The 26,897-nt window shown below is 40.4% G+C and overlaps 1 protein-coding gene across 7 annotated transcripts in view; it reads right to left on the bottom strand.

Annotated features, from left to right (window-relative positions):
• The window catches only part of rapgef6 (Rap guanine nucleotide exchange factor (GEF) 6), a 158,611-nt gene that overhangs the window by 49,856 nt on the left and 81,858 nt on the right, over positions 1–26,897 (bottom strand). For all 7 annotated transcript variants that reach the window (XM_067608570.1, XM_067608571.1, XM_067608572.1 and 4 more), the window contains one exon: positions 5,727–5,858. In XM_067608570.1, coding sequence (XP_067464671.1) covers positions 5,727–5,858 — 132 coding nt within the window. The remainder of the gene's footprint in view (positions 1–5,726; positions 5,859–26,897) is intronic.

The raw sequence follows: 26,897 nt of genomic DNA, 5'->3' as shown, positions 1-26,897 counted from the left end.
TCAAATAACACTAAAAGTGAGTTTAAGAGTATTCAGTACCATTACAAGACAGTTACAGCTTTGGCACATGGCGACCAATTCCCATTTAATTACAGAGATATGAAAGGGGCAAACGATGGGACAGACAAAAATAGACTACTAGTTCTACTCAAAGTTGAGCAAAAGTAATATAGTTAGTTACAGTTAGTTTCTGAAAACTACTATGTCAGTTTGGAGTCAGGTGTTAAATATCTCACAGTATCTAGATTTTGAAAAAAAAAATCTTTCGGCAGACTGAGTAACATCATATTTTGTAAAAATCTGAAACAACCAAATACCTCCTCTAACTTCACAGCTCTATTCCATGTCCCCATTTATTATATGAGGTTTATCAGCGATGTATTATCCCCACAAAACATGACGAATAACCTTGGAATAAGCAGCTGTACCTGTGATCCTGAGCTAAAACCCTGTAACCAAGCCCTGAACTGGAAAAAGGAGTAGAACGGCCAAATATTTAAATCCAGCAGTAATAATTCATTTTCCCCCATATTTCCGCCATGCAGTGCAGACAGATGGTTGGCAGTGTTTGGTTTTAGGGGGCATAAGGGCTGTCGGGTCAGTTGGGAATTGAACCATCAACCTAGAGGTGAAAAGAGGAGCTCTCTAGTGGTGGTGGCAGCATTGCATTGCCATCTGTTCGCTCTTGCAGGTAGGCCTAAATACAAAGAGAATCATTTGGCAAAATGAACCTGATTCTCATCTTTGTCTCTTTTCAGATTAATATTCCTTTATTTATTTAAATCCTTTTTGTGAAGAGACCTCTTTATGGAGGGAAAAAGATGAGCGGGGAGGTAAAAAGGAAATGCAGTGAATACTGTACTGTAAAATTTAGGGTTTAGGTTTCACAAGGGCAAATAATTGTTGATAAAGAATACTTGGAATGCACACAGAGATTTGGCGCCCTTATTAGAGGACCACAGGTAGTATTGGACCCTGTTGAGTATCAAACCTATGTTTCTTACAACAGTATCTCTTCCACCAAGGTCCTATAGGTACCAAATATACCTACATTTTGGTAGTATATGATTGAATAGAGTAGACGAGATGTGGTCGGAATATATTAGTTGTTGTAGCTGTTGGGAAAAAGTTCATTTCTGGCCCGACACTACAGGACAGACTCCCTAACAACAATGTAATCGAGCTCTTTGGTTCTATAGAGATTTGGTTCATGGCCAAAAGGTTTTATAGGTTCCTCCGAGGCAAAGAGGATTAAGCTAACAGACCATCCCAAGTTCAGGCGCAGGTCCGCTCTTGTTTTCATAAATTAGGTTGGACAAGCTATTTAGAGGACTTTTAAAAACATACCAGCTGCTCAGTTCCGCTCTGCACCAGATGCCTTAAATTTGGTTTAACAAATGAGAAAAGATGAGACCAAAGGAAATCCTTCTCTGTCTAAAATAAAATCTGAGGCCTGATTTTATTTTCTTGGCTAATGTCGTTTGTCATGACACCAATAACGCATGACTAACATAATAAATTAGAAAGAACAACCTGTAATGATTTAATGAGTTGAATCCTTTCTGCCAGGAACCGCATAACCAAAAACAGCCCATAGTGGAATCACAAGGATAAATACTTTAACTAGTACACAAGCCACTCAAAGCAAACATCTCAACAACAGCTGTCCTTCAAGTTGTTCTTATACAAATATTTTTCTTTTACGGTTGCTTCTGCCACCTCTGATTTATCGGGGCCGAAGGTGTGTCTGTACTTTTTAGTCAATATAGATCACAATAACATGAGAGCAAACACCATACTAACACCAACACCAAACACTAATGTCAGACTGTGACTATTAACTTGAGGCAGTTGAATTCTTGCAGAAAAGTGGCCTTCACTTTAAAATTTGTTGGAAAATCAGGGCAGTGAGATAGTGGGAAAGGACGGTGATATGATACGATGACATGTCTGATTTTTTTTTTGGAGAGTGCAGTTCATTCAGTATGCAGGATGTGCCCTTTCAGTCCGACTCCCCTGGTCTCTAAACAAGTTTGAGCCAGGAGGACATTTCTGAGAGACGAGGGACATCGCCTACTGTTCTACCCACCACCACATTTGACATTGCTGAGACAGAAAAGAAAATAATAATTCAGAGTATACAGAAGCCAAAAGGTGAAAGAAAGGAGATAAAGAAGCAAAGAAAGGAATGTGACGTGGGAGGGATCAAGAATAATAGAAGAATAGAGGGTGACTGACAAGAGAGGGGTATAGAGGAGGTAAAGGACACAAGGGAAGAATAACAGGAGTGAGGAAGAGAAACAAAGAGTTGAGAAGTTGGGAAGACAGAGTAAAGGGAACGAAGAGACGGGGGTGAAGAAAAATTAAAATGAATGGGAGAAACCCATAGCAGAAAAAAAAAACAACAAAAAAATGGATGCTTTGACAGCTTAGGAGCGTGGCTGACTGGTGGGTCAGCGCTTTAAGACAGCTGTAAACAAACACAGGGCTGGGTCAGTGACAAGCTGATGGGATCAGATCCATGTGATATATATCTAATCTCAGGATGAAGAGATCAGGTCTCTGTGTTAAACGTCTGACCCAGGTTGAACTGACTTACATCAATCTGCTCGAGGGAGGACAGGTTGCGGTGGATAGTATGATAGGCGGGAGATAAGGAGGTTAAAATATCTGAATGATGCCTGCTTAAGTCTTTTTACCAGATGACAGATGACTTTGTGAAATTTAGCTGATAATGACTAATAGATTCCATAATTAATCAGCTCTCTGGGCTATTACTTTTGAGGTAACTACTTTATGTTATTCCTTGCTCCTTATCCCACCGAACTGCACCACTGCAACCGCCTGAGACCTCGGGGGATACTTACTGAGGATTTGTTGCACCCTCTCAGTGCAATAAACACTCAAATTGCGGTTGTCCTTATTTAATAAATGATAGCACCAAGGTTTTGCACAAGTAAAATGTAAGAAAAGTTACACTGCTAAAAATTCCATGTTTGGGCTCAGGCAAATTGTCCCAGTTTCAAAGGCACAAAATATGAGAGGGGGGAGTGAAAATTTATACAAATTGCTGCTGCAACTAATTAATCATTGCCAACTGACCACTGCTGCACAAGAAACTGGGTCTGAAATTTAATGTCTAGGAAAAGTAGGTGTAAAATCTGTTGCACTGAGCGGGGAAGAGACTAACGCCACTTCTAAACAGTGAGTAACAGAGATGAGAGACACAAAAACAACTTCAGACAATGGAAACACTTCAGTGACAACACTAAAGAATATTTCAGCAAATTATAAGATGCATTATAAAGTTACTTTACAGAGTTTTTTTTTCTGTTCAGCTCCAGAACAAAAACAAGACCAGTTTGTTACTTTTCACACAATTTTGTCTTTGGCCTCCTATTTGACTTTGTATTTTTTCATGACTTTTAATGGCTCACAGCAGTTCACGTCCTTTTGTACTATTTTTCATAACTGATTCAACCACTGGTCTTTTAGCTGAGGTGACACAATTAGGCTATTTAACTAATATCTCCTAAACATTTAGCCTTCCTCTTTCAGGATGAGTATACACACTTTTGCAATTATATCTTCTCCTCAACTAATATTCCAAGTTCAGGAGCAGAGAACAATTTCTCCTTCGCTGGGCTCAGTTACATCTTTAGTAATTGTAAACACTCTGCTAAATTGAAAAATTGCAGTAATGCTCTGACTGTAATTTGTAGCAGACTTTGTGAATATCTCCCATTGTCTAAGTTATGTGTTTCCCAGTTGTATCTCTCTTCCATGTTACTTTCTCCTCATCTATTATTTTTCTGAATGTTTTATTTGAGGGAAAATCCATGTCAAATGTACAGAGTAATCATAAGACAGATTTTGAAAAGAGACTCCAGACTCCAAAGTAGCCTGAAAAGGTAGCAAGTGGTAGTAAAAAGAAAATTGTACCTAAATTGTGGTTGGTATTTCTCATCCTGGACTTACCAAAAAGGGTAAAATAACATCTATAATACACAGGCACTCCAAAATTAGCATTGTTAACATTCTTCACTGAAACCAACCTGCTCATTAGTTTTACGGCCAGCAGAGCCCATTGATCATAGCAGCTCATTAACTTGTTGTAACTAGCTCATTAAGTTGTAGCTAACGGACATCACAGGTTCCACTGATGAATGCTGACAATGCTAACAAGCTGGTGTCAAAAGTCGTGGAAAGCAGCAGCAAACTAAAATATTTTCACCCAGTACAGAACAGTCAAGGCTGAGAGGTAATATTGAAAGGTTCTTGGATTTATTACAACTTTGTGTGTAAAGAGGGGAGATTAGGCGAGCTAAGGGATTAAAATGACGAGATGACAGGCTTGACAGGCTTGTCATGTACCCTTTTATGGATTATTGATTTACAGCCATTAAAATACCCTTCACTCAAGAGAGGCATTTAATTCCAAAGCACACTGAGCTATTGAATGCTCAGAAATGTCACATAAAGGTGAAGCTCATACAGGAGCTGAGAGTAAAATATTATGACCTCCTGGTCTGGCAATAATACTTTTAAATTTGCATTTAACATTTTATACTTTGTGCATTAGGTTGAGTGATTGCAATGAATGCAACAGTGGAATAAGCTTCCTAGACTGCAAGCATTCAAAGCAATCGTCAGTAAGGAGTGCATGGGTCAAAGACATGTTTGCCTTGTTTTAAGTGTTATGTATATTTATATGTAATGCCAGAAATTGGATGGGAGAACTGAGAGTAAATGGGACAAACAGTCTCCTACAGGTGTCCACTGAAGACATTAAGCCCAATGCTCAAGGACTACTTACAGCAGTTGTTTTGGGATACCTGTATCGAACATTATGATGGAAATCAATTGGATCACTAGTTTTGAAGTAATAGCTACAAAAAACCCAGCTACACTTATGATGTTACAGCCTCCTATACCTGTAGCACAGGTACAGACAGCTTGAAAGGTTAGGTTAGATTTCCTGCATGTGACCTTTCCTCCGCGGGAGGAACTGCAGAGGGGGACAGATCACCAGGATGCACGACTGATGCGCAATAATTAACTAGATACCAAGGAGTACAAGGAGGAAGGGTAGAGGGTGACAGATATGTTACAAGTAGACAGACAGAATTGGAGCACATCAAGCTGGAGAGAATCCACCATCAGTAAAATACTTTTGTCACAGACCAGATGGTGTCGCAGTGTGATGGTGGAAGAGCAACAATAGACAGGAGGGGTTTGTTACCGGATTGGACAGATTTCTTTATTTTACCTTAATAATGTAAAAATGGTGGCAGGGAAGAAAAAAGCTTCAGTTTTATACATCAAAAACTTTCCTTTTTTCTAAAATTCACAGTAAAAATAAGAGGATATTCCAATTTGTGTGACATGAGGTAGCCTCACAAACTGATGAAGCATTACACTACTACAGATTCTCTACACTTCAGATTGTACAGATATTTAAAAATGAACATCTTATGACTAAATCCCACTTAAAAATATGTAAATCAAGGGGAAAAGCACTGATGGTTAATTTAATAAGAGGCTGGAGCTTTAGAAGATCATCCATATGTTATGATTTTATGTTTTCTCTCATTGGTAAAACCCCCCAAAAACTATATACAGAACAACTTGAAGAAGGGTTTGTCGGATGTTGGTGCAGTCTAGAAAAAAGAACATGACAAAAGTAAAATGGGGATAATGACATGAACAAGAAACGGTGTACCCACCTGGTAAATATCCGATAGGCTGCTGCTCCCCGAGTCGCTGGCGATGCTGCATCCTGACTGGCTGGGAGGCATGTGCATCACCTGCTGATGGGCGTGGTCTGTTAGGTGCATCTTATTGAGGTCGGCAGGAAGCTGCTCAGACAGACAGGAAGTTGCAGAGAGATAGAGGGAGAGACACGGAGAAAGCGGTGAGGATATGACTTCAGCGGAGGCAAACACACACACACACACGCATCAACACGCACACACACACACACACACACACACACACACACAGCCATTTTCATCAGCCTGAAAGCCAAAGCTGGTTTGGCACTGTTTCACATGTTATACTCCCAAGATAATGAACATATAGAGAATGGAGCTGAAGACACTTCGGATGGTTGTAAATTATAATCCAGGTTTAGAGGTTGATTTGATTTCTGATAGACAGAGGAGGGTTGGATATTTTTGGAGTGACCTTAACAAAACGATGAAACAGTAAATTCTGGCAGGGGCTGTCTTATGAGACAGGTCTTTTTTATGCCTAAAGCGTTCACTGTCAGCTACTGGTGCACACTGTATACGTGCACACACACACACACACACACACACACCATACAATGCGAAAAACAGAAGGGACTGGAGTGCACTGATTACTTTGCAGCTTTTAATTGTGCAAACAGACTAACGTTTCGACACTACTGTTTCTACACCTTACAATGCATTAGACACGAGAGCACTCTTAAAAAGGCATATCCAAAGACAATAAACAAACACACACATACACACTGACACTTCAATGGCCATTTTAACAATTAAATAAGCAAATACTTCAAGCAGGCCACAAACAAAATACGATCCGTCAACAAATCTGTTCGTTGCAGTCAGTCAGTTTGTTTACTTTAGGATCAGCAGTCAATTTGCACAAAGCAAAATTAGAGTACTGATACAGACAAAATCCATTTTCACCTTTCACCTTTTTTTCTGAAGATCACACACTTCAAAATCCAACTTGCTAAGAGCAATTTTTCTCAGCATTACTTACTATTTTTAAATAATTATATGTGTGCATCCCAGTATTGAATTCACAATGCACCACCAGCAAACAAACACAGTTTCATCCCCAGTTTGTGAGCTAGTGAACCAAGTAACAAACACTGACGACAGACTCTGTCTTCCCCTGATTAACAGACTGCTTTAGGGCATCAATTAATTGACCCCTTATCAATTCTTGGTAAGGGAATTCATAGCTCTACCACCAGCGAGATTTACATGAGGTGCATACAAAAGAAGCCTCAAATACACATCACAGTACACACCAGTATAAATATTGTTACACAACATACAAAATGCTCTTCTTACCCCATCATAAAGATATCTCCGAGAAAAATTGTGTGAGCTTGACATGGTCTTACTAAAGCGAAGAATAGCCATACTCTGTGCTGCTCCTTAGTAGATTGACAGATAGAAACTCTACAAAGCTGTGTCAGCAGTCAGTAAACCACGTACAAGTAAAGAGGAACCTTTATCCACCGTCTCCAGATAAGTCTACCAAAGTTCAAGTTTTACTCCAAAATTTATCAACATATGGTTGGACAGGTTCTCTACTGCACCCATACAGGATAGATGAGGATGAAAGGATAACTAACAGAGGTATTACTACACATGTTGCACTGCAAACAGTGCAAGAGACTGTTTGAGAATATTAAAAAAGGGACTTCATATAAACTTTAATCTTTTTTTTACTGGGCAGGTGGACAAATGTACCAGTTTTGGTGTCACCTCTGCTCCAGAAGAAAGCCAAACCTCTAATTCTCAAGTCTTACCAGTTTGGTTCGGGGCAGTGTCAGGGTAAGAGAAGATGTCCTCCTGCGACAACGGGCAAACCTACAGCAAACCTCCTCCATCGCCACATCAGACAGCACTGGCCGTCCAAACACACCCATACACTACACACTCACACACACACCAACAGTTGTACATGCGAAGACGCGCCGAGCAAAACTGAAGCTCGGAAGGTAGCCGAGGCTCCGATGAACCACGGTGCCAACATGCAATATTAAAGACGCTGAGTCTGGGGGTGATGCCCTCTCAGTACTCTCCTCTAATAGGCCTGTTGTACTGTACGACCCCCATCAGCACTTAGGCTAACACCCCCACTCCCTAAACCCACAGGGAAACACAGTAGTGAGGGGCGGAGTTTAAGAAGTTCAATGGCTTGTACTTAATGTGGCATATTAAATGAGAACACCACTCAATTTATATAAATATGATATAATGTACACTCAACTTACAAATCATTATGAGCTCACTATTTACTATATAGCGCACTATATCTACCACTCTGAGTATCCAAATTATAAGCATGACACTTCCCCAACACAAAGATATTCAGTTTACTCATAGAAGAATAAAGAAACCAGAAAATATTCACATTTGAGAAGCTGGAACTAGATAATTTGGAAATGTTTTCTTTAACAAAATGACTGACAGCGATTAATCATTTATCAAAATAGTTGACGATGCATTTCCTATCAATCACTGCAGCTCTAGTTTGGACTAAAGTCTTATTTTTTACTGATAGCTAAATATCTGGCTTTGTTCAGTTCCTTAGCTTTGCATACAGATTCAAACAGACTCAAACACCACTTAAATATTAGCACATGCTGTGTTTTTCTCCGTCGCTCACATACTACAACAATAATAGTGCTACTAGCAACACTTCAATAGTACATTTCTTATTTCAAAGTGCGCTACTGTGCTACATCCACACCACCAATGATTCATAGGGTTTTAAGTCATGACTGGAGGAGTATTTAAGTGAAGTCTATTTCCCATTAGGTACGGCAGTGCAATGCATCGTGTGCTTCAATTATTGAACCGCAGGCAACACGTAGCGCTACACTGTGTTATCGACTAAAACACACAATCATGCGGTAGTAGAATTCTCTACTCTCAGTCCCTGTTGACCAACACACTTCACTACTAGTTTGTTTTGTTTGTGTGTGAATGAGAAGAGACAGAGAAAGCAAGCGGGGGGGACAGAGAGTGATTGCTAATTTCATCACAGGTAAATACTTATTGATTTCTTTGTGATGGAGCAGTCATCAGCCAGTGATGATGAAGCTCCCACCCCGCATCCTTTTAATACATTCACTCTGAGCCAGAAACTAATGTGTCAAACTGCTGAGGAAATCAGGACTCAGGGGGAAAAAGGGTCACGCAAACACAAGACACAAAACACACCCAAAGAGGATATTGGAAGGAGAAAAACATGTTGGATGAATGATTGGACAGACCTTCATCTTATCAAGCTTACAGAAGTCTTGAGAAAATTTGACCAAATAAGGCAGGATAGCAAAAACTTTGGAATTCCTGAAGTAAACATTCAATTGGCTTCGAGTTTGAAATGGTTTGTTTTCAGAAACGGCACATGTATCCTTGTGAACAGTGTGGTTTTATAACTTTGCAGGACATTTTTGCAAGGTAAAGTATTTTAAAGGTAAAGATAAAGAGCTGTAACAATTAGTTTATTAATCAATTACTCAATTGACAGAAAATTAATCTGCAGCTATTTTGATAATTGACACTTTTCTGTGTCAGACATGATAATAAAATTAATATCTTTGGACTGTTGATTAGAAAAAAAAACTGATTTAGAATTAAGTCAAGGGTTATCAATATTGTTTTAGGTTAAGGTGATGACTAGAATTTGGTTACAGCGAGGAAAGGGTTAGGGCATTGAGGTAGTGGTGAGGTTTAATATCTGTCTGACGCTGTTTTAGTAGACTAACACAAGTGTCATCAAACTAATCCACTATCATAACACGACTGATACTGGATTTTACTGCGGCTGATACTGATATTTGGTAATCCAAGAGCTGTGATAGAGGTATGTAAAGGAAACAGGAGTGTTTAAGAGTTAAACAAGCAGTTGTGACATCGTACTCTGCTAACTCTACTGTTAACAATCAAATCTGCTTGAAATACTATGTACTGATGAGACTGATGGCGATTGCTGTAGGCACTTTTTTTTTGTCATTTGTAATTCTAATTATTTTTCCAATCTGGCCAACACCTTGTCAAATAGAAATTAATGTGCATTTAGCCGATAGTGGCAGATAATACTGACAGTCCAATACATCAGTCTGGCTCTTCTTGGCATTCCTGCTTCACGATAAGTATGTAACTAAAAAAACAACTTTCACTGGCACAGTCAGAAATCCTCCCTTTGAAAAGATTCCTCTCTGGACGATCTAATTGTGTCATTCTATCATCCATCATTTGGTTTATGCTCACTTTGTTGGGTTTATTTCCTAATTGAGAAGAAGAGTCAACATTAAGGAATTCCCAAAATGGCAAAACATGTTAGAGATGTGTGTGTGTGTGTGTGTGTGTGTTTAAGAGGTGCAAGGGAACGACAGAGGGCAAGGACAGAGAAGAAGCGTTGATGTGTTTGTGCGAGAGAAGGAAGGACGGAAGGGGGGGGGAAGTGAATAATTGCGGTGGTCTCGTGGCTCCTATTCACACCACAGACTTAATCCTGCTCTAATCCCCCTCTTTCCCTTTCCCAGCGGGGCCGAGCCGGGCGGGGGGTTGAAGGGGGGGTCTCCCATTCTCCTCATGCATTAAGGATGAGAGTTGGTAGATTAAATATAAATGTGCAAGGTTCCTTCAGCTGTACAATTCTATCATGTCAACACGGAGGGTACAATCATGGAAGGATCAAGCAGACTGTAAATGTTACATCGCAGTCGGACTGATCCAAGCTTTCACAACACCAATCATTTACAGCGTCTGATTAACTCCTGAGAAATGAAGCCATCATCTATTATAAAAAAGAGCAAGAAAAGATGCAGTCCAAGTGAGATGAGGAGGAAAATCCATAAGGAAGCAGGCCTGGAGCTGTCACAACATCAAGTTGTTACCTAGATTGGGCGCTTATAAATGAATAATTGGCTAGTGTCATGAACACAGAGCACAACTGGTAGAGCCGGGCAACATACTGTGATAGGAAGTATACAGATTATCATTTTATAATATCACTGTGTGTTTGTAATACCGGCTTCAATGAAGTGTGTACAGCAGATGTAAGCATTCATTCAGTGATGGTAAAACCACCCGCTGAGACATTATAAAGACTCTGTGGTTAGAAAATGAAAATAGACCATATCTGAATAAAAGCCACAGCATAACAGTTCTACTAATAGATCATGCTGAATATGATATCTGATTAGTGTATTTTCAACTGAATGTACCCGATATTGCCCAAGACCAATACGCAAACACAATGTCTCACACGTCATAGCGGTTTTCCATCCAAAAATATGGAAACTTCCGTCCAACCATCCATCAATCAAGAAGAAAAACATCTTAACCAACATACAAATGGCCACTTATGCTAACATTATGACTACATTCCTCTTTCTGTAAACCTACTTGGGTCCCTGAAAGCACAAAAAAACAGTCAAAACGTATTAGGACGATATCTTCTTTTTCCTTTCTTCTATAAAACCTAACTCTGTTTCACTTATTGCGTCCAATTTTAACAATGAGATTAACTAGCCTGGAGCCTGAGTGCTCTGTTCCACCTTCTTCCCCAGTGATAAAATGGGCTATAAAGTCTGGGACTGGCCATTTGGCATCACAGACAAGAGACTGGGTTTCCCAAAAGACATTTTAGAGCTGGGATGATCTTTGCTGCATTGTAGGTCAATGCATAGAGAGATGTTTTGGTGCCTAAATGGTTTTGGGAAACCTTGAAGACGTTAATGCTGGTCTGTCTAGCATGATAGTCAGGTATTGGTCGTTTAAGGGTCCCAGAAGGAGCCACATCATTAAAACAGAAGACATTGTTTAGGCAAAAGCTTCATTAGGATGCAGAGATAGCATTTAATGACTAAGTGGCAGGACACACCTGAGACTCCACTGAACAAAGAGAGACAGAGAGACAATGACACACAGAGAGAGAAACTAGATTCATAGAGGAGGATAAATAAGAAACAGTGACAGAGATGGAGCGTGACAAAGCGAAAGATGCACTAAAACATGAAGAAAGAAACAGAGAAGAAAAAGCAAGTACAATACATTGAGATGAATAACAAAGAGCACAAACGGCGTAGGTGAGTAATTAAAGAAAATGTGACGAGGCTGATGAATCCTGATGAGAATGGTAATTAAAGTGGGTTCAACAAACAAAGCTCGATGAATATTTAAAGACAGTGTTGTTGCATTCGCAGAGGGAAAAAACATATATTGTATTGCTCACTGTCTCCAAACAGATAGCGAGTGTACAATAAAGAAGTTCTGCGAGGTTCAGAGTTGAACAATGGAAATAAGGTGGCATTAATTGGTATACTTGTGTATACAGACTGTGAGAAAAGCATCATTTAATATCTTTTTCCTCTTTAATATCTCTAATATCGACCAAAAACAAACACAAACTAATTCACTCTTGTAATACCCAATAATCAATCATGATGTTGAAGTTAGACAAAAAGGACTAGCGATGATAAATTCAATTATCATTAATTACTAAAAAAAAGAATATCCCCAGCCAACTCATTTCTACTGACTGTGAATGTGAACAGGCAGTAGGAGGTTTAGGGAGTAATAACAGTTAAGTCCTGTTTTAGAACTTGCTTAGCTTGACGTACCAACTCAAAACCCCACAGCTGAGTAAATACAGGCATGGTAATGGATAGTGTGGTCAGTGGTGGGGTATCTGACATGAACACGGTCGGCCTGTAGATGTCAGCAGTGACAAACTGCCTTGACATGACCTGAGTGGTAAGGCCGAGCAACACAAACATCTCTTGTCGATTTTAATTTCAATTTCACTGTTTATATACTGCACTGTATACATATGCTTTTTTTTTTTACTGACTCATTTGTTGCGCCTCAATTACTGTGAGAAATAACTGCTGTTTTTTTCCATTTGCGTTTTTTGGGGGTTAGTGTTAAGTCATGTCTAGAGTGACTCACAAATGTTGCAACAATAAAGTAAGCCTAACTTTCTAGACCACAAGTGAGAAGGGTAAGAGCCAAAGTTTTTAATACAACCATCAAAAAAATATCGGGAGAAAATTGTTTTGATTAGAAGGTCAATTCCACTCTGGATTTATAATATAATTGCACATTAAAAAACAGTGAACCTTAGCTGCTAACATGATCTTCACTTGTAACAGCTGCCAGAGCAGGTTGTTACACCAGAAACCACATCCCAGACTGTAGCCGTTGGCCTGTGCACATAGCAACAATGTGCACAATAGCTACTGTTTCACAGCCTGAATGAGTTATCCTTCCTTTGATGCAACACTTAACTCCATGTCTGAATCTTATTACCATTGGTTTTCTCGATTCTCTGCTCTCTGACTCGCTCTGCTTCTTTGCGTTGTCTCTTTCCGACCCATCTCTACTTTTCTCTGTGATTGTCTCTCCCTGTCCGACGCCTCGCTCCCTCATTACAGCCTCCATCTTCCAGTTTGCATCCACTTTATCAGTTACTCCTCCAATTTTACTTTTTTGACCTTTAGTCTACTTGCTGTATGTTCCCATACCTTGCTTTTTTCCCCCCTAATGCGTAAAACCACAATTTTTGCTCTAACATGCAATTCTGCATCAAAGGGAGCAAAGAGGAGTGAAATGACTGCAAGTAGCCACATCAGACTAGCCAGGTGAAAAAAAAATCTGCAACGACACACACACACACACACACACACTCCAGATTTAGCCCTGTAGCGCTGCAGAAAGCTTCGATCAATCAAGGCTGTTTTCTCTCGGCTTGTTCTAACATCTTAAGACGGGGACAGCGTCAGGAAAATGCACACACACATTCACGGAAAATACGTAATGCATACGAATATATACATATGAACTGCATGTATCTATGAGCTCCATTCAATAAAACATACACTGAGCTCATTGAATAGGCTCAGCACACAGCCATGCTCCACTCTATTACTGGCAAGTCCACAGACGGTTGGATTAAGATACAGTACAGGGAGACAGATGGAGATGGGGAGAAAATAAAGGGACCTGAAGTGAATATGAGAGAGCGAGTGAGACGGACAGAGAGAGAGGAGAGAGAGAGTATCTGTATTAAAGAGTGTAAGAAGAGACAGTGAGAAAAGCAGAGTGCAGCATATGATTGAGACTGGATTTGAGTGAGTGTGTGTGTGTGTGTGTGAGAGAGAGCAACGGTGGCAGAGAGCGAGGCAGAGCGTATAATAGAGATAGGACTGACAGCGAGGGGTAAAATGAGGATGAAGTGAAAAGAGAGGGAACAGATGAAGATAAAAACTCTCAAATATTCTCTTAAGAATCCAATTCTACCTCAGTCAAGACTACCATATCTCTGGCAGCCTGTGTGTGTGTGTGTGCTTGTGTGTGTGTGTGTGTGTCTGTACCAGCTGGGGCAAGGGGACATGTAATGAATTGAAGTTGGAATTGGAGGTGACAACTGCGAAGGCAGACATGCCACAGAGGGAGAGAGGGGGAGGGAGTTACAGAGAGAGACAGAGAGAGCGGGTGAAGTTTGCAGGGGACCACATGAGGAGATGAGGACTCAAATACTGTCAAGCTGACAGACCGTATGCGCATACACACAAACACACGCATTCTCTCTCTCTCACACCTCGACTACTTCCGTGTCAGGACTGCTTTCTAAAAAGGTGGCTCCTACCTGCAGTGAGAGACATTACCAAATTAAACCAAAATAAATAAATAAAACGCGTCTTACTGCTTACAACCTGACTCAGAGTGACTGGGTATCATATCAATAGTCTAATCTCGGGATCTCGGGTCAAATGCATCCGAGCTGACTCAGTATCAACACTGATGGCGTAGTACGTCATAATCACAGTAGGAGAAAATATTTTGGGAATCAGGAGGAGGAGGAGATATATAAGATTTATGTTCTTAAATGACAATTATTTTTGGAATTTGATTCACAGATATTAAATTGTTTTTCTATCGTACAGTCGGCTGCAGAATGTTTTATTGTTGCTGCAGGCGGACTTTCAATTATATCTATAAATTTGTTTTTTTTCCTCTATATTTGTTCTTAGGACATTATTATGATATTGCTGCTCTTTTTCACTGTGGCTAGCTATTATTGATAGGACGTAATGCTGCAGCCGCTGTTCTCTCTCTGGGTCTGTTCGACTGTCGACTGCATTTTGAAAAATAATTCATGCCTGTTGGTTTAGGTGAGTTTTACACCTTTTCAAACATTTTGGACCAGTACAGACATCAAAACTAAGACTATGCTTGTTTTTCATAAAGTGTCTGTTTCGACAGACAACACCTAACTTAAGCTGCACCATACTGACCACAGTTCTTTTATGTTTGAGAAAATCACTTCCTGCGTTTTTTTTTCTCAACTGTATGAACATTGTTTTCTCTACAGTACCTTCTTTTGTCAATATACAGTATGCTGAAAAATATTTTGGAAGTGAAAAATGAGACACTAATGGTTGGAACCTGAATGTGAGGTGGCTTTAAAAATGACTTTTTACTTCCAACGTGAGGTCCGGATTCTGCATAGCAACACATTACCTTAAAAACTAATTTTAATCTCGGCAAGGAAAAAAAAAGAAATGCAATCTGTGATTTGGCAGGTGTAGGTTTGTGAGGTACAAGGTTCAACAATCATTGGTTGGCAGGTTTTTTGAGCCTGGACAGACATTGGCTGGCAAGCTTCTACAGTGGATACAGCCATTAGTTGGCAGTTTCCACGCTGTGCCCTGCCAGTATTGTGACAGACGGGATGCTGAATGGCACTGTCACCGGCACTGCCAAAGGCCTGTGACTTTTGCCCCAGTTGTCTGAGCGTGATGAAGGAGGGAGATGCAGACAAGAGAAACGCACAGAGGGAGAGGAGGCGAGAAAGATAAACAAAGGAAGTAAATAGAAACGGAAGGAAAGGAGGATAAAGGAAAGGAGAGTGTGTGTGTGTGTGCATGTGTGATGTTTCTTTGCCCTCGTTTCATGGTTACTGAATCATCCACACATTACAGTATTACTAAACACAGGGATTAACCCTCAAACAATGGACTGTGGCCTGACATCACAAAGAAGGCATCAGCCCTGAGTCAGAACTGTAGTATTGTTACCCACATATCTGATTGGAATTGGGAAACAATCTGTATATTTCCACGGAAAAATCTAGAAAGTAGCAGGGCTGGGACAAAGCCACTGTTTTGTAAGTCATGTGTACGTCTGAAGTGTTGGCTATAAAGACCTGAGTAAAGTCACAACAATCAAGACAAGTCCACACAAAAACCAACAAGTCCCAAGTCAAGCTCAACTCCTAAACTTTGCGCCTCGAGTTCTAAACAAGTCAATTTTTGTTTGCTGGCGTGCACTGCCAGATGTCTTTTTACCTCCATCTCACGCAACATGATAAGGGTTTTTTTTTTTGTTTTTTTTGTCGAATCCACAGTGGGGATTAATATTTTTCCTGAAAATTAGACATTTCCTATGCTGGGAACAGAAGCACACTATCCCAGGAATCCCAGGAGCTAGACTGACTCAAGTCTAAGTCCGTACCTCTAGAAATGAAAGTTTGTGGATCTAGCTTGTGAATTTCACAAAAACGCTACAGCTCCTGTGGAATACTGCAAAGAAAAAGCCTCAACTTGTTAATGTAATAACAACCTGAAACATTTCATAATATTTGGATTAATAATATTAACCTTAAATCATCTGTCATCTCTCCTTCCTTCATAAGAATAAACTCCACAGTCGATTTTTCTTGGAGAATAATGGCGCTAAATTGGCCCCATGCTCATTCATCCCACACAGTTTTAACAACTCATTTAGACTTCTAACAGCTTACACAGTGAAGAAGGTAATTAGCATGGGTCAGCACCCCTGCAGAGTCAAGTATTCTTCTCTGGAGGACTGAAGGTATTACAACCCAGCCTGTAGTGGAAATTCCTTCCATTTGGCATCTACAGAGAGTATTTGTGCATGTGTGTGGCAGCAGGTAGCAGACTGTGGTCACTGCCAAAAAGTGTTGGATGTTTCTGAAAGGAATATTCAACCTGCCCTCCTCCCCCAACTCACTGGGTGGGGAAATGCTCATGGCAAGAAAAAGGGAGCGTGGGAATTAAAACTGCTTGAAGTACAAAATGTTTGAGGTTTCATGTTTCAGGACAGTTAAAACCAACAGCACTAGGTAGCGGTCTCCCACTGAAGAACAAAATATACAGTATGTTTTTGTAAAAGTCTACATTTTCGGTTGGTCATTGGATTGTCTGGTGGTGGATTTAAAAAAAAAAAAAAAAAAAAAAAGATTTATTTTCTGCTATTTCAGCATCTCCTTTGCCATCCATCTCCTCTCTCTCTCTCATTCATCTTTATGTCTCCCACCCCTGAATATTCTACAACCCTTTCTACATTTCTGGCACAACAGTATGAATAAAATATGATGCCATAATATAGGAACTATATGTGATTTTGGGTTGTTTAAATTTATGTTAATTGGAGGCACAAACTGTACATTTACCAGCGGGGCAGAAATGTAAGTAAGTAAAGACGCTGCTGCAGGTTTATTGATGCCGTTATTTATTCTTTATGCTGGATAGAGTTTGTTATCTTAAATATGCAACCTGTGCTATGCAGGTGGATGATAAACAGAACAAATGTCTTTGTTTTTTGTGGTCAAACGCTGGTCTTTAGAAATTTTTTTATGCGTGTGTGTGGGGTCCCTAATAGAAAAAACTTGATTCATGTTCACTATCAACTCTTTATTTTGTCTGTTTGTGTGTCTGTTTGTGTGTGTGTGTGTTACAGGAAAGTGCAAGGCGTCTCTGTCTGGACCACTGAGGAAGGTGGGCCACGGCCAGGTCTGCCGGATACAGGAGGGAATGCTAAACACTTGGCTTTCATACTGACACAAATACAGATGCGTGCACACACACACACACACACATATATATATGCACACACACATTTGCACACATACGTACAGACGCATACACCTCAGTACCTCCTGGCTCCCCTCTGTTAACAGATGCTTCCTGCCCTTCAGCCCAACCCACACTACTTCACACATACAAACACACATACAGAGCGCCCCTGGCACCCCCCTACAGGTTGACCCTGAGGCCGGTTGGAGGGGCAGCCCCACCCTGTGCTTCTCCTGCGGTGTTTTTGTTGATGTTGGATCCTGTTCCACTCTGTCGGCCCAATCACCTCAGCCCAGACGGAGCTGACTACAAATCAGTACCAGGGTCTGGCAGGACAGGAAATTAACTTTGTTTGCCCACCAACTACGGCCAATACTGAGATTATCAGACCTTTTATTATTTTACCTGACAAAAACTACTCTCGACAACAAACGGATGTCAAAGTGACAGCTAGATATGAGCTGAAATTGTCCTAACATGTTTGAAAAAACTATTTTTTCCACTAAGGTTTGAATTCTAATATTTTGGTTGGTTTTGGTGTGAATGTTCCATGTTGCTGCCACGATATTTCGATCGTGTGTGTGTCTACAGATGTGCATTTGTATTTAAAAGGAGTTTAATGTGTGAATGAATATTCAGAGTGACAATGTGAATGTTTTGTAATAACAATATCTGAATCTAATTGATTGTAACGTTGCACAGCAACAGTGAAATAAAAGAAACATTGTGCGAGCAGAGAGCCGAGTGCGGATTCTATTTTTTAACCACAATGTCTCCTGTTTAGTTCTTTGGATGTGTGTACTTTTTTTTTTTTCCACCAATATTTGAAAGCAGAAGAGAAAACCTACCAACTTACATTCAAAACAAAAGCAAGGCCAGATTGGCTTTTCTCTACACATAAATTGTGATTGCAGTTACAGAAATCTCACTCTTGTATGTGCAAAAGGCTCCTAAGACAAGAAGAATTGATTGTTTTAGACGTTCCTTTGTCACTCAAGGGTGTGTTCAGCATATTGGAAAAAAAAAAAAGAATTACTGTCAAATTAATAGATTTTAGCGTTTCTCTTTTTCTTGCCTGATCACATTTGTTTTCCTTCAGGCACACCACACACTGTCTGCTCCCCGCACATTCTCTCCTTTTCTCCCTTTCTCACAAATTCGCAAACAGCCGCGGAGCAATCGCCCATCCATCCATCTATCCATCCATCTCATCTATCCATCCATCCCATCTTGTATTTATAAATGCCCTTGAAAATTATCCAGTAAAGGCTCTCTGGTTGCGCAGGCAGAGGAGGGGATGTGGATCAATAGCAGTGAGATAATGGGAGCAAGTGAAATTGAGGGGGTGGGGGCCATGGCTGGTTGAAATATCAGCACTAGGGTGTGTGTGTGTGTGTGTGTGTGTGTGTGTGTGTGTACACGGTTGGGGGTGGTAGCTCATATCTGATAGAGCTTTGGTGGGTGGAGTCTGCATATATAAAGTGTGTGTGTGTGTGTGTGTGTGTGTAGGGGGTAATTTATGTGCACTAGTATGTAGGCTTGTGTTTGTGTGTCCATGCATATGTGGGTGTTAAAGTGCATCTGAGTGTGAGAGGCCAGCAAGGTTGAGGGTCACATGCATGGGTATATGTGTATAGACAATAAGTGTGTGTGTGTTTGTGCACAAAGGCTAGAATGCGTCTCCACATGAGCAGCCTCACTTTCATTCCATTTAGCCCAGTAATGTTGACCAGCTCGGGCATGTTATAATGCACAGAGGGCCTGAGTGGGCTTTCACTCTAAAATTTCAGCCTATCATAGCTAATGGACAGTAATTACACCATTCAGGACACAACGCTGGCTCTTTTATGCCACTGTACCCATTGAAACAGTCAAACAGTGCAGCGTTTTTTTCTTACCTGGAAATCAAAAGGTGAAATGTGGTAAACTACTACGCAAGCGAGTGCCTTTTATCAGCTGAAAATGGTTGGACATTTGTCTGCTGCATATATATATATAATGCTATTATGAAATTTGAGAAAATGTGCCTTTTTGAAAAATTGGCTTTTAAAGCAACTATAAAGAACTTTCATTTCATGTTGATTTTGGCGCCCCCTGTGGACGAGGTGGTAGTGTTTCCCGGAATGAGGCTGTTAGCGAGTTGAGGCAACAAAACCCAAAAAGTAATGTTTGTATGGAAGAAGACTGTTGAAATATGTTTCTAGAGTTATGTGTTTTTACAGACACTTAAAGAATTGTTAACGTGTCATATTTCTTAAAGTTAGTTTGGCGTAATATTTTCCCCGGAGAGCGCAGGGAGCTTCAGTTTAAATCAAACTGCTAATATGTATATATTTTTAACGTTTTGTCACCACTACAGAAACACTAGGTAACTGCTTAAGTATGATAAGGTTGTCTGACATTGACTGCTGTTAGTTATTGGTTTGATTAATGGTTTAATAATGTGTGTTTGTATTGATTACTGAAGGTGGCTGATCAGGCTAATTATCAGGTAATTGTACTCGGTTTCTAACGGCAGTATGCAGTAAATAGTTGCCCTTGTGTGCATGTTTTTAAACTACTTTCCTAATTAAACATGATGAGCTTGATGGTGTTATAAATGACTAATGATGAAAGTTGAAAGCTCAGCATTCTCATTCCCCGTTAGCTTCTCTTATATAAGTCACATTAACATTTATCCACCCATAAAAAACTATCATTTCTCTATATAATATGATCCCTCTTTCTGTCAGCTGCAGTGTATTTACTGGGTTTTTTCACACATGATTTCAGGCCAGTTGGAGAAGTTAAAATGGTGACTTTCTGCTTTTGTCCAGGCTACTGCTGTTTCTACTGTATTTCATGCAGTTTGCAGGGTTTCCAAACAGAAATACTGCAACATCCATCACCTGAAAGTGCTTGTATCCAGATAGTTAATGGTTGAAGGTGGTTTCTGTGGGCAGCTGTATAAACTGTGTAGCTGTTTTAAAGTTTTAAAAAAATACCTCGTTTTCCCACGCATCCTGGAAAACTTGGAAATTTAAGGCTTTTTTCCCCAAGTACAAGACGACACGTTTTAAAAATGTGATTGTCTAAGCTCATATGATCTTAAAAATGTTCAAAGTTCCCCAAAAGGTCTCATGTAACACCAATCCTGATGTCTTTACACTGGCTTCCCATCAAATTCAGAATCCAGTTCAAGATCCTTGTAATCATATTCAGAGCCTTGCATGGTCAGGCACCTGCCTACATTAAAGAGCTACTGCAGCCATATAATACAAGCAGGAATCTGAGGTCCTGCGATCAGGGTTTGTTGGTTGTCCCTCACTCCCGGCTCAAGACAAAAGGAGACTGTGCTTTTGAGGTTTCAGCTCCTAAACTTGAGAACTGTCTCCCATTGGACTTAAGATCTGAAGACACTGTAGACACCTTTAAAAAAGCAGCTCAAGACCCATTTGTTTAGACTTGCTTTTGTTTAATTTGTTTTGTTTATTTCTGTTTTTGCCTTGTGTTTTTAGCTGGATGTCTGCTTTTAATATTCGCTGCTCTGTCTCTTGTTTGCTTTTTGTTTGTTTTCATGGTGAGGCACTTTGTGATGTTTCCTCTTTAAAAGGTGCTATATAAATAAACTTATTATTATTATTATTATTGTTAGTATTACCTCCATACGTAAATGCCTTTAACAGAGCACTTGCAGTATACTGTGCTCAGTACAAAGAACAGTTATCTGAGTCATTCACTAGGAAGTGACAAAGGCGAATAGAGTGACCATCTGAACTCAGAGGTTACAGCAAAGTGAACTGAAACAACCTTGAACTGCAAGTTATCAACTAAAATTAGTAAAAGACAGGATGTGAATGTGTTGTCTTTCTGATTATACCTATAAAATATCTGCCAAAGTCCACATCCAGCTGACATTTCAACACATTTGAAAAAAAAAATTCTGATTCTGTCTTTGCAGATTAAAAAAAGAGAAAATATGCCTATAAAATTCGTCATATAATGTTTCACTTTTATTTTTCAAGACAATTTCCAGACCTACACAGGGACCTCAGAGGAGAGATGCACATGGCGAAGGAGGAGAAATTTTTTTGCAAGAGTGTGTGTTTTTGTTTTAGGAGGATTTAATAGTAATTTATGACTTATGGGAGGTAAGTTGGGCATGGTCTGGCCTAATGCAACCCATATCGATCTTTATCACCCCTACTTCCTGTGCATATGATATCCAAGACCTCCCTCAGCATGCTAAAAGCCCTCTCTCTCTCTCTCTCTTTCTGTTTTCTGTCTTTGTCTCTCACTCATTTGCTCTCTGGGGTCATCTCTTTCCTCATGCTCTTATCTGGACACCCTCCTCATCCCCAATCTATACGGCTCAAAGGGCACATTACCTTGCCACCATCCATGTGTGTCAGTCCGTCAATCATCCTGTCTGTGCATCCTGTCCTGTCCGATGTGAACTGGCTTTGGCATTACATCACCTGGCGAGGGTCATCCTCTTAGTGCACAAAAATGGTTCTGTCAACATATTCAGGCACCGGGGGAGCCACGAGGCAACTATCTAATATTCTTTTAACGGTGCCTGCAGTTTCCAGCCGCTGATCTGATGATGCGGAGGAATACAAAGTTCATTTTACGAGTTCGAAACGTGGCTGCTCGGAACGTGCCGCGGTTGCTTGGCCTCTGGCTGCTGCTGCTTCAACGCATAGAAAAATTGATACTGTCGATGTGAGGTGTAAATGAGTTTATACACTGACAATATGAACTAAAAAATTTGCATCTTAAAATAAAGTGGATTGATCAAACCAGGCTTTTAGATCATTTATTTTCTCTGCCTTCAGTTCAGATTTGAGTGGGTATGTTTGCTTAAAAGATTTGTACTTTATCTATAAGTGGCGCTTCACAAATGCCACGGTCTTGGGAGTATATGAGACAAACCGGATTTAAACGGCCTGTGGGAAGAACAAACATGTAATAGTCTGTCCGTTCTTGATTAAAAGCTCTGTTTTTTTCCGATGTCTTCTTTTATCTTTGTAGAGCACGCCATGTGAAATTACTTTTCTCTGACTCGCTAATTCCTCCGACTGTAGCCTCTCATGAGCTCGCCCTCGACGCTGCGCTTCCTTGGGTCCTCAGCATTACAACCACCAAGTGTTGAGTCGATCAGATGAACGGTTTTTGAGAAAATCGAATATTGAACGCTGGCTGAGGTAAAGAGGTAGACAATGCAGAGAGAGAGAGAGAGAGAGAGAGAGCATACCCCAGACAGCAAAACAGCCAAAGCAAATAACCTTTTCAACAGTGAGTAGAGAGTATTATAACATGGAAAACATTATGATGTTGCTGTTTCTGTTCCCTTAATAGTTAGATGACTGACAGCTTTTCTCAAGACCTCTTGTCTTTCTTTTACTATTTTAGTCGAACTTTGGTATTTCAACAGCACATCTGAGCCTCATAAACCAGTTTCCTGATGACACAGGGTGCAATTTTGATGAGCACACCAGCCTCCGTCAGCATTCAAATGTCACCTTCTTTGTTACAGTGGCTAATTTGAATGTCCTGGGTCTTGGTTTGGTCTGCAATCTTGTGGTTTTCCAGTAGTTTTTCAAACAAATGCTGCAGATTTTGTCAGGTTTTTTTTTAGATATCGCAGATGTGAACAATCTGGATGGTATGACTACTGCTTACTTCGACCTTTTGATTACAAAATTAAAATAGAAACATCAGGTGACACTTTCATATAGTAGATGAACTTGTACAGTACACTGTCTGACTCAAAGGCACCATGACAGCACAGAAAAGTCTCTAACTATTAAAGAACCAAATATGTCCTACACTATGCGAGGGTTCGGGGTTACCTATCCCATCTGATCTGATGATGAATGGTGGGCCGCTAACTGTAGCTTGAATGAAACATAGCATCTTGCGGTTTAAAAGAAGTCTGACGATACCGCAGAGAAGATCAGTAAGGGAGTTTTTTTAACTTTTTTGTTTCTTCCCTTGTTAAAATCTGGTTTGCACTTTGTAAATTTACTTGTTTGAAACCAGTCTTTCCTTAACTTGATTCATCTTGTCTGTTTATATATTGTGGTTTCCTGTTAATGTTTTGTAGAGGAACTTTGGCCCGCGTTTCCATGGATGCGGCGGATTAAGCGTGACACTTATTTGGATATGCCAGACGCTTTGCCTGTCTACCTGTCCATCTGTCTGACCTGCCTTGCCTTGCCCTTCTTGCCGTGGCACTGAATCTATCACCCCACTGTAGCGCCTCTGTAGACCCATTACTATTCAATGCAGCATGGGTCCACACAAACTGATTATGCCGATGCTCAGCAAGGCCCATTGATTGCTGAGGGAAGCAAAGGCAGCGGCCCGACTCAACCTGAGTCTGGACCTGCTGCACTCTGCCGGAGAAGTCTGCAGCCCAGAGGGGGGGGTTATTACAGTTATTTTAACTGTGAGTTATGTGCTTGTCTTGAGCACAAATCATCCTATTAGCAAGGTATGAGACCCCTGTTTTTTTCAATTAAATCTTATCTGGTCAGAAATGCGTGATGGTGGGAAATCCTTATGGCACATACAAAAGAAAAGAGTGAAAACTACATGTGGAGCATCTGAGCAGCACAGAGAGACAAAGTTAAATGTAGCAGCAACATTTAGTTCCTTTAAAGACCAACAGATACCGGCCAGTTTCTGCCAAATCAGCACATTTCCCCTCCTGCAAATATCAACAGTTAATTTGGACTTCTTCCTCTGCATCATGGTGTCAAAGTTGAAAAGTATTGCTTAATCGAGAACTTAAGATGTCACTTCTTAAAAAAAAAAGTAGTATGAGCGAATAAGCTCAAACACTGGACAAACTTTTAGTTTTAATATTAAATTAATTTTTCACAAGGCTACTGACAAGCTACAAGGAAAGGAGTAAAAAGGAAGTACAAGGCCAGATTTAAGAAATGGGTACCATTTGGTGCAGAAAAACACAGCAAAGGCTGGACGTGCAAGGATGCAGATGGTTTTAGAGGGAGTTGGTGTGATTTATAAGACAGGAAGCAGCAGATGAGTGAGGATACAGCACAGCAGGGCAGCAACAACAGCAGCATCAGGCTGGCAACAACAACAACAGGCCCCATTATTGATGCTTAAATAATAGATGGGGAAGGAGAGGACGGAGAGAGAGAGAGAGAGAGAGAGAAGAGGCGACGGACGAGAAGTAGTAGAGGATGGAAGAGTCCCTTACTAAAAACAGACGAGAAAGGAAGGAAATGGGAAAGAGGAAGACGACAGGAAGTCCTCGCTAAAAACAGTAGGAAGAGAGAGAGACAAAGATAAAGCAAGGAAGACAGAGAGAGAGAGAGAGAGAAAACACGTGAGGGGCACACTGGCGCATAGAAAAAGACGCAGGAAGCTCGGAAGAAACTTGGAAGAGAACGGGTCCCATGTAGGCAGCGGAGAGGGTCGGAGAGTTCAGCGGCTGAACATTTTGACAAGTCTTCCTGCAGTGGGAGGAGGTGGACTGAGGTTATGTTCCACCAGGATGAGCAGGATGTGATTTAGTTCACCCGTAAACACGAGACAATAAAACAATGAAATGTAAACAAGATGTCGAAAGCTTCTTAAATACAGCAAGTGCCTGCTTTCTTAAGAGGAGACTATTGTAGCCCAAGCAGACCTCCCTTTTAAAGTCTTGTTTATTGGGGATGTAAATAAATCTAGGCCTCGTAGCTGCTCGGTGCCTCAGAAAAAAAAAAAAAAAAAAAAAAAGCTAGTCCCACAGAGCAGCTCCACTGGCCTACATTTCCCCGTCTGTCATCTGATGCCAAATTTCCAGCCACACAGTCAATATTTCAATAACTATCCTCCTTAGACCTTAGAAATTAGAGCGAGAGAGCATGGCGTGCCATTTGGTAAGAGCTGCACTTAAGAACAGTTGTAACAAACAAAAGTGCCTGAATGGCAAAGTTCACTTTCCAAAGACCCTGAAGGGTTGTTCTCCAAGGCTGATGCAGAAAAGACCATAAAAAGCCTGTTGGCAGCTGCAGATTCCCTGTAGAGAAGTAAAACTAAATGATTCAAATGAATCAACTCACGTCCTGCTCACTTAGATCTGGTTTCTTAGATCTCCTGGATTAAGTGAGCTAGTTCGGTTTTCAAACCAAAATTACATTTACGCTAATTGGGCCTCTGACTGGTGGTGAATTTATACAATGCAAAGCTACCAGAAAGTGGTTAAAGACTGGTGATGAATACAAGATTTCTGCAGTGAAGAGTATCACCAATCCCGGCTAGCGCAGTCCGGCCAAAACGATCAGAAGAGACCAACTTCTACAGTAAAATAATTGGCTGCCATTCTGAAAAGGCAGTCAATGATAAAATTGTGAAAACCCCTTGTGGAATAAAAATCACTGCTTCAGAGGCTTTCTCTTACTCACTGATGTGATTTGTCTTTCTTTCTTTTTCTGTCTTTTCCCTCCGTTAAACATCAAATCACACTCCAGGATTGCTCTTCATATTTCGTCTTTTCCTTGTCCCTCTTTCCTCGAGATCCCGGCGAATTAATTCACACAACCTGTTCTGAGAATTAAAATCCCTTCGCAGACCACCCTCGTTCTCTCTATCTTCCACTTTACTCTTCTTCCCTCCATCCTGACTGCAGTGTTTTTTGGCTACTCTTCCCCCAGACAGAGCGCACGTTACCTAATAGGAGGAAAAGGGAAACTTAATTAACCTTTCCAAAAGGTGGGCTCATCACAGACGCTGACCAATTAACTACGGACTTCAAACAGGGGCGAGCTGGATGAAACATCAGTGGCTCTAGACGGAGGGATAAATTAGCTAGACTCATGCAACATACATGGGCCGGTAATAACATACAGATACACTAGTTAAGCCTGTGCAAAAAAAAACAACAACAACAATGAAAGAAAAAAACGCTTCGCCTCACTTGCTGTTTACTTTTAATGACTAAAACGCACACGTGTAAGCATTTGGTTAAACAAAAACCGATGTAAGGATGATCAATAGGTGATTAGCTTTAGGATTTGATAAGCAGACAAAAAAGGTCACCTGTTCTGAATCCCGTGAGACAGCTCTAGTGAGGATGTTCAGTCATATATATATATATATATATATATATATATATATATATATATATATCAATATTTTGTCATTGCAGATATATTGATATTGTATATGGCAGCCAATAAGTAACAAGACAGTATATAAATGCAAAAAATAAGTTTGAGGTCATTTGCATACACTGCTTTCATTATTTAGTTTGTCAACCAGACAATTTTCCAAT

Source organism: Thunnus thynnus, chromosome 13 (assembly GCF_963924715.1).
Source record: "Thunnus thynnus chromosome 13, fThuThy2.1, whole genome shotgun sequence".
Lineage (NCBI taxonomy): Eukaryota > Metazoa > Chordata > Actinopteri > Scombriformes > Scombridae > Thunnus > Thunnus thynnus.
This window is presented reverse-complemented; position numbering and strand designations above follow the sequence as displayed.